At 36.3% G+C, this 11,618-nt stretch overlaps 1 protein-coding gene across 2 annotated transcripts in view; it reads left to right on the forward strand.

Moving 5' to 3' along the window:
• The window catches only part of LOC107608735 (ubiquitin carboxyl-terminal hydrolase 13), a 12,404-nt gene continuing 2,765 nt past the window's right edge, over window positions 1,980–11,618 (forward strand). Inside the window, exons 1-24 of one of the 2 annotated variants that reach the window (XM_016310447.2) lie at window positions 1,980–2,153; window positions 2,578–2,647; window positions 3,194–3,344; window positions 3,431–3,588; window positions 3,744–4,009; window positions 4,108–4,326; window positions 4,431–4,539; window positions 4,621–4,736; window positions 5,389–5,487; window positions 6,082–6,191; window positions 6,890–6,964; window positions 7,169–7,247; window positions 7,347–7,493; window positions 7,870–7,950; window positions 8,052–8,171; window positions 8,338–8,460; window positions 8,809–8,886; window positions 8,970–9,058; window positions 9,146–9,254; window positions 9,605–9,673; window positions 9,753–9,869; window positions 10,103–10,158; window positions 10,297–10,474; window positions 10,549–10,650. In XM_016310447.2, the coding sequence (XP_016165933.1) occupies window positions 2,124–2,153; window positions 2,578–2,647; window positions 3,194–3,344; window positions 3,431–3,588; window positions 3,744–4,009; window positions 4,108–4,326; window positions 4,431–4,539; window positions 4,621–4,736; window positions 5,389–5,487; window positions 6,082–6,191; window positions 6,890–6,964; window positions 7,169–7,247; window positions 7,347–7,493; window positions 7,870–7,950; window positions 8,052–8,171; window positions 8,338–8,460; window positions 8,809–8,886; window positions 8,970–9,058; window positions 9,146–9,254; window positions 9,605–9,673; window positions 9,753–9,869; window positions 10,103–10,158; window positions 10,297–10,474; window positions 10,549–10,650 (2,751 nt within the window). In that variant the 5' untranslated portion in view covers window positions 1,980–2,123. The remainder of the gene's footprint in view (window positions 2,154–2,577; window positions 2,648–3,193; window positions 3,345–3,430; window positions 3,589–3,743; window positions 4,010–4,107; window positions 4,327–4,430; window positions 4,540–4,620; window positions 4,737–5,388; window positions 5,488–6,081; window positions 6,192–6,889; window positions 6,965–7,168; window positions 7,248–7,346; window positions 7,494–7,869; window positions 7,951–8,051; window positions 8,172–8,337; window positions 8,461–8,808; window positions 8,887–8,969; window positions 9,059–9,145; window positions 9,255–9,604; window positions 9,674–9,752; window positions 9,870–10,102; window positions 10,159–10,296; window positions 10,475–10,548; window positions 10,651–11,618) is intronic. The other variant, XM_016310448.2, reaches the window with a different exon arrangement.

Consider the following 11,618-nt stretch of genomic DNA (forward strand, 5'->3'; position numbering starts at 1 on the left):
GTAAAAATTGAATAATGTAACCCACTAGAAGTGATTTAATAGAGAAATTTTATAAGATCTTAAACTGCATTGCTATTAAGATGTGTAACAGCCAATGAGCTCTACTTCAAATGGTTTCCTCATAGAGATTACGGGTTTGAGTTTTTTTATCTTTAGTAAAAAAAAAAGAAAGTATTACGAACCAATATTAATTGTGTACAATGTGTATAATGGATTAAAAAAAAGATAAAATTATAATTAAAAATTAAATTATTAATTAATTATTTAATTTTAAATTTTAAAATTTGAAAAATTAGGATTATTATTTAAACCCATTCACACTAATATACGTTCAAACCTCACCGTCTTCTCACCTCGCCTCACTGAATTCCTCGCCGGCCATACCGACGCCGCCGCATCCTCCCACCGACACCGTCCTCACCTCCGCCGGTCAGCCCGACGCGCCTCGCCCTCCGACGCTCAGCCTAACGTTGCTGCCGCTTTTTCGCGCACCTCTCTTCCGAACCGGCTTCGCTTTCTCCCATTCGTTCAAGCCTCTTCTCACCAATGATACCACCATGCTCTTCTTCTTCTCCTTCGGATCTAAGCATGGTTAGATTCTTTCAGATTTGAGCCCTATGCTTCACAACAGTGCCGCTTTCGTCATGCCTAGTCCTTCAAAACTATGTTTTACCACAATAGTTGTTTCTTCTGTTTATTCTTCTTCTATTTTAATGGTCATTTAGGATGGTAGCAAACAGACCGTTGTAAACCAGGTGAACTAGAGCGAACCGGAGAAGCAATCCCACTTGAAGTGGTTTTAGTGGAGAAGAGGAAAGTGATAGCTACTCATGAGCAAGAGGGATTGTATTCGTGGATTTTTTCTAGAATCTTGCCAAGCGGTTCGTTGTTCAACTCATTCGACCAACGTACGTAGTTTACGTAGTTGCTCGACCGTAAGGGAGAGGAACTCGAATGAATCGTTGTACATTTCAAATTTGAATTAAGAATTCGGCAGAAAATCCAAGTGGTTATTAACAAAATAACTATTTTCTAATACTCAAATCGAAAGGTTAGTCCTCGCCAAATCTGGAAAAAACCGGAGGTTATTTGTATTCCTCGGAGGCTCCTCGAAAGCCTTAAATAAATCTGGTCATTTTAGTAGGTATGTGGATGGTTATTTTAATTTTTATATAAATGATTATTTTGATTGGATTTGATTTAGTTATATATAATTAAAAGGAAAAGTCTAGGGGCCAACAACTTTGTTAATTTCTGGCCAGTATATAACCAGCAAAGAAAAGTGAGCCATTGGATGAAATCTCACACCATTAAAACCATTATTAATGGCTATTTGATGGCTATAAATCACAAAAGTTGCTGGCCCCTATCATTCCTCTAATTAAAATATGTTAGATGTTCAATTTATTAGGTATGCGGATGATTATTTTTATCCTTAAGTGGATGGTTAATTTGTGACAAGCCAAGTAGCCACGGTAAAATGGGATGATTATTAAGTGGGGTGACCACTGGTTAAAAAAGAAGACATTATTGAAGTAAAATGCTTTAGTAAATTAAGATTTCAAATGATTATTTTTTTGAAATAACTAATTAGATTTTTTTAAAATTTAAAATTTGAAATTTGATGTAAAACAATTGAATGAGAGTTTTTAAATTTATTATTTATTTTTATTGGACTAAATAACTAACTCATTGTACACATTATCAAAATTTTTTATTGGCTCCTAGCGGGATTAAAAAAAAAAAGTGTAACAAAAAACTCACGTTGGCCCATAAATAAGTACTTATTCTACCATTTCCCACAATTTTTAACAATTTGTGGATGAACCCCTCTCAAAAACTGAAACTCACAAAACTTCCCATTGCAAAAATATTTATTTTTATTTTTATTTTCCTTTATTTTTTTTTATACAATTCTACAATGACCAAAGCTTTCTACTGAAAATATAAATTTACGAAAATGGCCAAACCTCCAAATAAAGAGCAAAGACCTTTCTCCCTCTATACTCACACACCCTTCTGGTGATCTCGTTTTCTCTCACACTGCGCTCTCTTTCTTTCTCTCTCTTCTTTCTCTCTCCTCCATTGTTGTGCAGCGCGAGGTTCAATTGGCACTATCCACCATGACCGTGATGACTCCCGCTCCCATTGACGTGCGTTTTTTCATTCCTAACCTCTCTCATCACACTTTTACGCACGCACTCACGCGCGCAACACACACAAAACATAACACTATTTTCTTCTCGAACTTTCGTGACCTTGCTCGTGTTCGCGGTTCAATCACTCGCGAGTTTCTAAGTTTTCTCTTGCGTCTGCATGATTTAGTTTTAAATTTTGTCGTTTTGTTTTTGCGTGCTGAATGGTTGTGTTTTGGGTGGGTAGGGAAGTGATTGGGGGTTTCGTCTAGGTCGTGGGTTTCTGATCTGGCAAGGTTGAATTCGCTTCGATTGTTGTGGCTAGGGTGCATTCCACGTTCGGAATTTTAGGGCTTTGTTAGGGGATTTTAATTGGTCTTTGGTTCTCCGGGGATCCGAAGTAAGGTGACGATTTCTTTGTTTGGATTTTTGGTTTTTGCAGCAGCAGGACGACGAGGAGATGCTTGTTCCGCACACTGATTTGGCTGAGAACAATCACCAACCTATGGAAGGTAGCTGAACTAGTTATTTTTGCTTTTGCCCTCTTTTTGATCCGTAGTGAAAGCCGACTTGTTTTGTTTCTTTAGCTTCATTTATTGCCATATATATGATCTAATCGAATTGCACTAGTAGTTCAGGGAACCTGCTTAAGCATTGTTTGGTTGCCAGAGCGAGAGAGAGAGAGAGTAAGGGAAAAAGATAGAAGAACTTTTAAGTGATTACGTGTTTAGACTTGCTTTTTATTCAAATCAGTATACTTATCTAAAACTTTGCTAGGCAGATTTGATCAAAATTGATCCCCCCTCCTTAAATTAATCAATTCCAAACATGTAAGAATTCTAGGTTTCCTGTAATAACTAATAACTTTCCTGATAAAAATGTGATTTCTTGTTAGTTTGCATTTTGGAAATTCTTTATGTTCAATGTCTTTGTTGATTGTGCATTTATATCACTCCCTGAGCTATATTTGTGTTTCTTGATCTAGTTCGGTTATCATTTGTCCGGCTTATTTAAGGTGTAATACTTAATTGTTTCCTCATTTATTTGATGATCACTAGTTGTAGCTCAACCTGAAGCTGCCAACACTGTGGAGAGTCAGCCTGTTGAGGACCCTCAATCATCGAGATTCACCTGGAAAATTCCTGAATTTTCTAGGATGAATACAAAAAAGCTCTATTCAGATGTATTTATTGTTGGTGGTTATAAATGGTATCATGCTTGCACGTTCGCTGATTGGATTCATGACGTTAATGCTTTTTAAATGTTTGTTTCTGAAGTTTGTTTTGTACTGGCAGGCGTGTGCTCATCTTCCCTAAAGGAAACAACGTGGACTATTTGTCCATGTATTTGGATGTTGCAGATTCATCTAATTTGCCGTATGGTTGGAGTAGATATGCACAATTTAGCTTGGCAGTTATCAATCAAGTCCATAATAAGTACTCTGTGAGAAAAGGTGGTCTACTTGTACCTTGTATTGCTTTCCTTTAACAAGTCAAAATTCACATTTTTTTGGGCCTAGGGATGGGCCTTATCATGAACTTTTTTTTTTTAATTTTTTATTTATTCAATGGTATAAATTTGTAACCTCATCTTATTCATGCTATATAGACACGCAGCACCAATTCAATGCACGAGAAAGTGATTGGGGTTTCACGTCCTTCATGCCACTTGGTGAATTGTATGATGCCAGTAGAGGCTATCTTGTGAATGATACTCTTGTAGTTGAAGCTGAGGTTCTTGTTCGTAGAATCGTTGATTATTGGACTTACGATTCAAAGAAAGAGACAGGTTATGTTGGGCTTAAGAACCAGGGAGCCACATGTTATATGAATTCTCTTCTCCAAACACTCTACCATATTCCTTACTTTCGAAAGGTTAGCAACCATCTCTTATTTTTTAACTCATCTTGCCTGAAGTTCACTTGCTTGATTGGAAAGTGATGAGAAAGTTCGATCTTTAATTTCATTTTCAGGCAGTGTACCATATGCCAACAACAGAAAATGATATGCCGTCTGGAAGCATCCCTTTGGCTCTGCAGAGTCTATTCTACAAGCTCCAGTATAGTGATACCAGTGTGGCAACAAAGGAACTGACAAAATCTTTTGGATGGGATACCTATGATTCTTTCATGCAGCATGATGTTCAAGAACTAAATAGAGTCCTTTGTGAAAAACTTGAAGACAAAATGAAGGTAACAGAAAGATCTTTCCTGGGTTTGTTAATGATGTCTGATGTCTCTGTAGTGAATCTGGAATCTCAAATGCCCATTATGGATTTGTTTTATTTGGTCTTTAGGGAACTGTTGTGGAGGGAACTATCCAGAAGTTATTCGAAGGGCATCATATGAACTATATTGAGTGCATCAACGTGGACTATAAATCAACTAGAAAGGAGTCATTTTATGGTACTACGTTATGCACTCAGAAAGTTTTGTTTACTGTATGTTGTCACTTGATGCTAATTTAGTTTTACGTATGCATGGCAGACCTTCAGCTTGATGTCAAGGGCTGTCGTGACGTTTATGCTTCCTTTGATAAGTATGTTGAAGTTGAACCTCTTGAGGGTGACAACAAATACCATGCTGAACAATTTGGTTTGCAGGTTGGTTGTATTTTTATTTCTGAATATACTTGGAATAAATACATTTTGGAGGAGCTAACCTCCCTTGAAGATAAAGTACTCTTCTGTTTCTCAAGTATTCAAGTTTTGTGACTTATTGTTACTTGTTCTGTGAATGTTGCCTTAACTAAAAACCGGAATGAGGCAGTTTAGTCCTAGATTTCATTTTTTCAAGCTGCATACCATATAGCAACCACAGAGAATCATGTGCCCTCAGGTTTTGTGTTGGCTGCAATATGATACAGCGATGTAAATGAAGTGCGCTGATATATGCATGCTTAATTAAGTTGTGGGTCTCCAGGAGTGATTATAAATTGACTGTTTTCTCCCAACTCTCTTTCATTTACAGCTGTAGGATGTCAAATTGTTAGACCTCACTGGAAATTCGTAGTTTTTGCACCTTTTTCTAAGCACGACAGTATCAGTTTCATGATTTAATTGACTTTAATATTCGTTTTATTATATTATTTTAAAACGACGTGTTTCTAATTATTTGAATTTTGCTTGGGAGAATTTATTGAAATTTCCTTAAATTTCTCTGATTTACTAATTAATGCCAGAGTGGTATCATATAAGCATTTTATTAATTTCTTAGTTGGTGTGTACACTGATTTATTTTTTACAATATTTTCAGGATGCTAAGAAGGGTGTCCTATTTATTGATTTCCCTCCTGTTCTTCAGCTTCAGCTGAAAAGATTTGAATATGACTTTATGAGGGACACTATGGTAAAGGTTGGTACTTGAGTACACATTGCTTTTTATCATATTGCCTTTTCTTGGCATTATATTTCTTGGCATGTGGAAAGTTAATAGTTACTTCTATTTAGAATTTCTATTACTCTGTGTATTGACATTTAGTTGCAATAGGTCCCACTATTTATTGGGTTACAAGTGTAAGATTTATATGATTTCCTGTACTACTTAAAACTGCCTTTGAAATTTGCATTCAGTCAAAGTAAGATTGTCCTCGCAAGTAATTTTAACTGCATATTCTCTTTTGAGGATGATAGTGTCCATTGAGAACCACAGGATTTAAACTGGGAACATAATATTTTTATTTAAAAATTGCTTTTTGTTGATTTCTTCCCCTTCAGCTCAACTTACTAGGGAGGCTTGTTCTTTTTAATTTATATGTATTTTCAAAATTTTCTGCATAATTTGCAATGAAGATTGTCTGCTACATGGAGCAATGGCATCAGCTATCAACATGAGATAATATTTCTGTTTAATGCTATCATCAGATATAGGAGTGAACCTTTTTTGCCCATATACATACACGAAGAATTTTAATCTCTCTCTCTCTCTCTCTCTCTCTCTCTCTCTCAGATTAATGACCGTTATGAGTTTCCTTTGCAACTTGACCTTGATCGTGAGGATGGGAAGTATTTATCACCTGAGGCTGATAGGACAGTTCGCAATCTTTACACACTCCACAGGTAAATGTAATGGTAGAGCAAGCGTGTTTCCAATATTTATGTTTCCCTTGCCTTTATTTCTTTGGATCGATCTGTTAGTTATCGTTCTGCTTTGTGTGATCTCTTCATGACTTCTTAAGCAGTTATGTCTGTTTTTGATATTTTATCTGGCACGAATTGGTGCATGAACTTCAACTGTAATTGATTTGTTTAAAGGATGGCTTCATTTGCTGAACTGTGGAAGTTTTATAAGCCTTTATTGCTATATATGCTTGTTTGTGTGTTCTGTCACCTCGTGCTTTGCTGTATTGCAATCAATTAAAGCCTTCTATATCTGCATGAAACAAGAAGTCTGTATTTATTGTCTTCGTATTGCGAAATAATTGCATATATCTGTAATTATATATTGTCCTTGGAAATTGTAATCCAGTCAAGGTCATGTTAGACATTCATTGGTAAGCTTCCTGTGGAGTGTTCTCAACTACAGTATTAGAAAAAGGATGGTTAGAGGAAGAGTGTGTGTAGCAAAATAGTGAGAAAGTGGCACGGGGATAGATAATGCAAAGAAAAAGAAGATGTGAAGAAAAAGATTTAATTTCTGTTTCTCCAAGTGCAGCTAGTTTATTTATTTATTTTTTAGTTTTTTGTTATTATTAATCTTAAATAATCCAGATTTTAAATGATGTTTGGTATTTGACAGTGTTGGATTTCTTTTTCAGTGTTTTGGTTCACAGTGGTGGTGTGCATGGCGGACATTATTATGCGTTTATAAGGCCAACTCTGTCTGAGCAATGGTATGTATCATGTTGTTTAAAGCTCTGAATTCATTGCCTTTTGAGCTACTGAATGAGAATGCAAAGTGCTACATAATATCAAAACCCCCTTTCTGTTGGGGAACTTGAATTATTTTGAGACACAATAATATATATAATTAGCTAAGCAACACATTTCTGGCTCTTTGATTATATGATTGGTTTGACTATCTGTCTGTTCCTAAGGTACAAATTTGATGATGAGAGAGTGACAAAAGAAGATACTAAGCGGGCATTAGAGGAGCAATATGGTGGTGAGGAGGAGGTAATTGTTCTATTGCTCTAGCCCATGGTATTTGATGATTTGATCCCTTCAAACACTAGAATGTACGTGTTAATGCTTCAACCACTTGTATTTTTGCAGTTACCTCAGACAAATCCTGGATTCAATAATACTCCGTTCAAATTCACCAAATATTCAAATGCTTACATGCTGGTGTACATACGTGAATCTGACAAGGACAAAATAATATGCAATGTTGATGAGAAAGACATTGCTGAACATTTAAGGGTAAACTCTGGCCGTGTACTACTTGATCCCAAAGTAACACAAGCCAAGTCAACAACTTCTTTTCTGCTTGCAAGTTTTAACTTCTGAAAAGCAATTAGATGGACAGTTATTTTTATGATGGATATGAGAATATTATGTCATAATTAGCCTTTGCATCCGATGTGAATGGTCCCAATTGAACCTTCTTTACAAGTCTCGTTCTTTCCAGCTAATAAATGTTTTTTTTTTTCTCTTGGAAAGTTCCTTATGACAAGTATGTGGAGGCAATGTGAACTCAAACTCAGTTTGTTGCTGTTGGTTAAGCTTCTATTGTGTAATCTTAGTTACTCTATTCTTGAAAAATTTGCACTGAGCATGTAAAATGGATAATTTGCAGGAGAGGTTGAAGAAAGAGCAGGAGGAAAAAGAACACAAAAAAAAAGAAAAGGCTGAGGCCCACCTTTATACTATTATAAAGGTTCTTTGTTGTTAACTTATTGTTTGTCCTTTTAAATTTGCTATGAGTTGCTACATTTAATTGCACGTAGCTATTACTTAATAGAATATGATGCTTCTTAGGTGGCACGGGATGAAGATCTTTCTGAGCAGATTGGAAAGGACATATATTTTGATCTTGTAGACCATGACAAAGTTAGGAGTTTCCGTGTCCAAAAGCAGTTGTCTTTTAACACATTTAAGGTATCGCATCCATGACTTTTAGCTATCCTGCAACAAGTGTTTTTTTGACTTTTGAGCTGACATTTGCCAGCTATTTGGTACTCTCACTAGTAAATGTTTTCTCTGTCCTTCCATAGATGATTTTGTTAGTTTAATTCTTGTCTGTTGACTTATCTTTGATGTGCAGGAAGAGGTCGCTAAAGAGTTTGGTATACCAGTTCAATTTCAGCGATTTTGGCTATGGGCGAAGCGACAGAACCATACCTATCGTCCTAACCGGCCATTGACACACATTGAGGAAGCACAGTCTGTAAGTAGTCATGTTTATGTTTCCTGAAGAATCTGTTTTTTACTTGCCATTTCAAATGGCAACCTGCTTGTTTGATGATTCTTTTGTATGGTTGATCTTCTATGTTTCATTTTTTGGTCTTCATCAGTAGTTAATTTCTTGTGATGGCTTTGCTGTTGTTTATTTTATTTATGCTATCGCTTATTTAAGCAAGATAAAGTTGCAACTCAGATAAACGCTTTCATATTTTCCATTGTGTTTTTAGTTGTGCTGTTAGAGGTTATCAGTTTGGTGTTCTTAATTCACACATTAGCTTGTCTATGATCTGAAGTAGTTCATTATTTTTTCTCTATCTGTTTTGTATTGCAGGTTGGACAATTGAGAGAGGTGTCAAACAAGGTTCACAATGCAGAATTAAAATTATTTTTGGAAGTGGAGCTTGGACCGGTGAGATTTGTAGTATGATAGTTGTATTACTGTTTTATAGCATTGAACACTACAGTCTATTAACAATTCTCATTATTGTCTAGGATTTACGTCCCATTGCACCACCTGAAAAGACAAAGGATGATATATTACTTTTCTTCAAGTTATATGATCCTGAAAAAGAGGAGCTACGGTAATATCTTTATCTTAATTTTAATATATTTTGGGGCTGTAAAATGCACTGTGGTTGACATTGGGATATGTTTACCCATGATGGCAGTTATGTTGGAAGGTTATTTGTGAAGAGTACTGGCAAGCCATCAGAAATCTTAACAAAGTTGAATGAAATGGCTGGTTATGATCCTGATGAAGATATTGGACTTTATGAGGTTAGTCTATGGTGTCTCCTTTGTTATACATAAGTTGTAACTTATTGGAAGTCTTAGTATTGTACATTTTCTTGTGAGGCCTAAAGCATGTGCTTCTTTACCTGCTAAGCTTGAGTCAAAGTAGTCATGCTGTCATTTAGTGTCTAAGTTTGTTGGTGGGTTAACAACAAATAAGGGTGCAGTATGCTCCACAAACTATCTTTACTGCATATGCCTTACTCCATAAGCCTGACCAAAAGGGCTAGGACCTTTACTTGTCTTTACATTTTGCTGGTTCTAATATCAAGAAATGGCTTTAATAATGCAGATTGCAGAATTAGTTAATTGATTGGTGTTTGCTTTTTTGGCAGGAAATCAAGTTTGAACCAAATGTCATGTGTGAGCCTATTGATAAGAAATTAACATTTCGAGCAAGCCAGGTAGATTGTATGCATAATTGATGCGCATATATTTACTGTATCTGGGTTGGCCTATTAAGTTGTTTTTCGACATTTGCAGCTAGAAGATGGAGATATTGTATGCTTTCAAAAAGGTCCTGTAACTGTAATGGATAGCGAGGATCATATCCGCTATCCAGATGTGCCTTCGTACTTGGAATATGTGCACAACCGCCAGGTAATTGACTTTTGTTCATCAGCTAATTTTGTGTTTAATTTGATATGATGCAAACGTCTTGCCTACTACCTACCCAACTATTCCATGGTGTTTTGTCTGAACTATTCTACTCATCTTTTCCAATGTGCACATGCATGCATGTCTTTTTAATGTAAAAACAGCCTAAGCCTAGTTCCATTATGTTTGTATTTTACAATATTAGCTGAGGTTTTTCTTTAATTTTGTCTTTTTAGGTTGTTCATTTTCGATCTCTTGATAAACCTAAAGAAGATGACTTCTGCCTGGAGATGTAAGCAATGTGGAATTTCTTGCAGTATATCAATATTTATATTAATTAAGTATTTAACTTGAGAGATGACGGAAATATTTATGTATTACTATGGTTAGAATTGCATTCTTATCAATAACCATGTATACTAATTTCTAGGTCAAGGCTTTATACATATGATGATGTGGTGGAAAAAGTTGCTCAACAGCTTGGTTTGGAAGATCCATCCAAGATTAGGCTTACTCCACACAACTGCTACTCTCAGCAACCAAAACCCCAACCCATTAAGTATAGAGGAGTTGAACATTTGTCTGACATGCTGGTACACTACAACCAGGTAGTTATTTTCTAGTCGATCATGATAAATCTCATTGTGAAAAGAAAACAGCTTATGTCTTTCCTGAATGCCAGACGTCAGATATATTGTACTATGAAGTACTTGACATCCCTCTGCCGGAATTACAAGGTTTGAAAACTCTGAAAGTTGCATTTCACCATGCAACCAAGGATGAAGTGAGTATGATGCTGATTCTGAAGATTTTGACTTCGTTTTGTTTATTTGTATGTATCATTGTTTTTGATTGCGGATGGCTGCTCATGGTGGTAAGCCAAAAATCTGCCATAAAATTATGGCGGATGGCATTGTGGGAAATGGCAGAAATGACGGACTACCTAAAAAATACATGTATATGTACAAAAAAACATGCAGAAAAATTCCGAAGGTAATAAATTATAAAATCTAATCAATTTAAGCAACTTTCTACTCATAAGGCATCCAATTAATTCAGCAAATGCAGTAGCAAATGAAACAAATAAACATAACATCAAGTCATAATACACCATAGAATATAAGAGGCAGGGGCAGGGACATTAGAGTCGGGGGCTGTCTTGAACCTATGTAAATTGGAAAAAAAATGGAAATAGAGAGGTTTATAATATAATTTATAGCACCAAACCTATGTAAATAAAAGGGGAAACGGGCAAGTAAAGAAGGGTAGGAAGGCCAGAAGTCTGGAACAGAAACTAAGTTACAAAGCACATAGAGAGAACCTGTGGCTTGCCGTAGTAGCGAGCGGCGAGGGTGACGAGCGCCAGCGAGCGGCGAGGGTGACGAGCGCCAGCGAGCGGCGAGGGTGACGAGCGCCAGCGAGCAGTGAGTCAGTGGCGGCTTGCAACGGCTTCGCCAGAACGCAGAGAGAACGACAGAAAGGGAAGACAGAGGAGGAACTGGAGCTGGACGGTGTTGCCTGGCGTGCCGCTGGTGGTTCTTCCGGCAGCAGAGTAGCCCAGAGCAGAGAGGAGAGATAGAAGAGAGTTTAGGCGAGTTGTAGCATTTTAGGGTTTCCTAAATGACCATAATAACCCTCATTTTTTAAATGGTGCATGCTATGGTGCCTATATAGTTGCCTAGTTTACTAAAGAGATAGAAATTAATATTTAATTTAAAAAATATAAAAATAAATAATTTTTAAATATTTAAA

Source organism: Arachis ipaensis, chromosome B07 (genome assembly GCF_000816755.2).
Source record: "Arachis ipaensis cultivar K30076 chromosome B07, Araip1.1, whole genome shotgun sequence".
Lineage (NCBI taxonomy): Eukaryota > Viridiplantae > Streptophyta > Magnoliopsida > Fabales > Fabaceae > Arachis > Arachis ipaensis.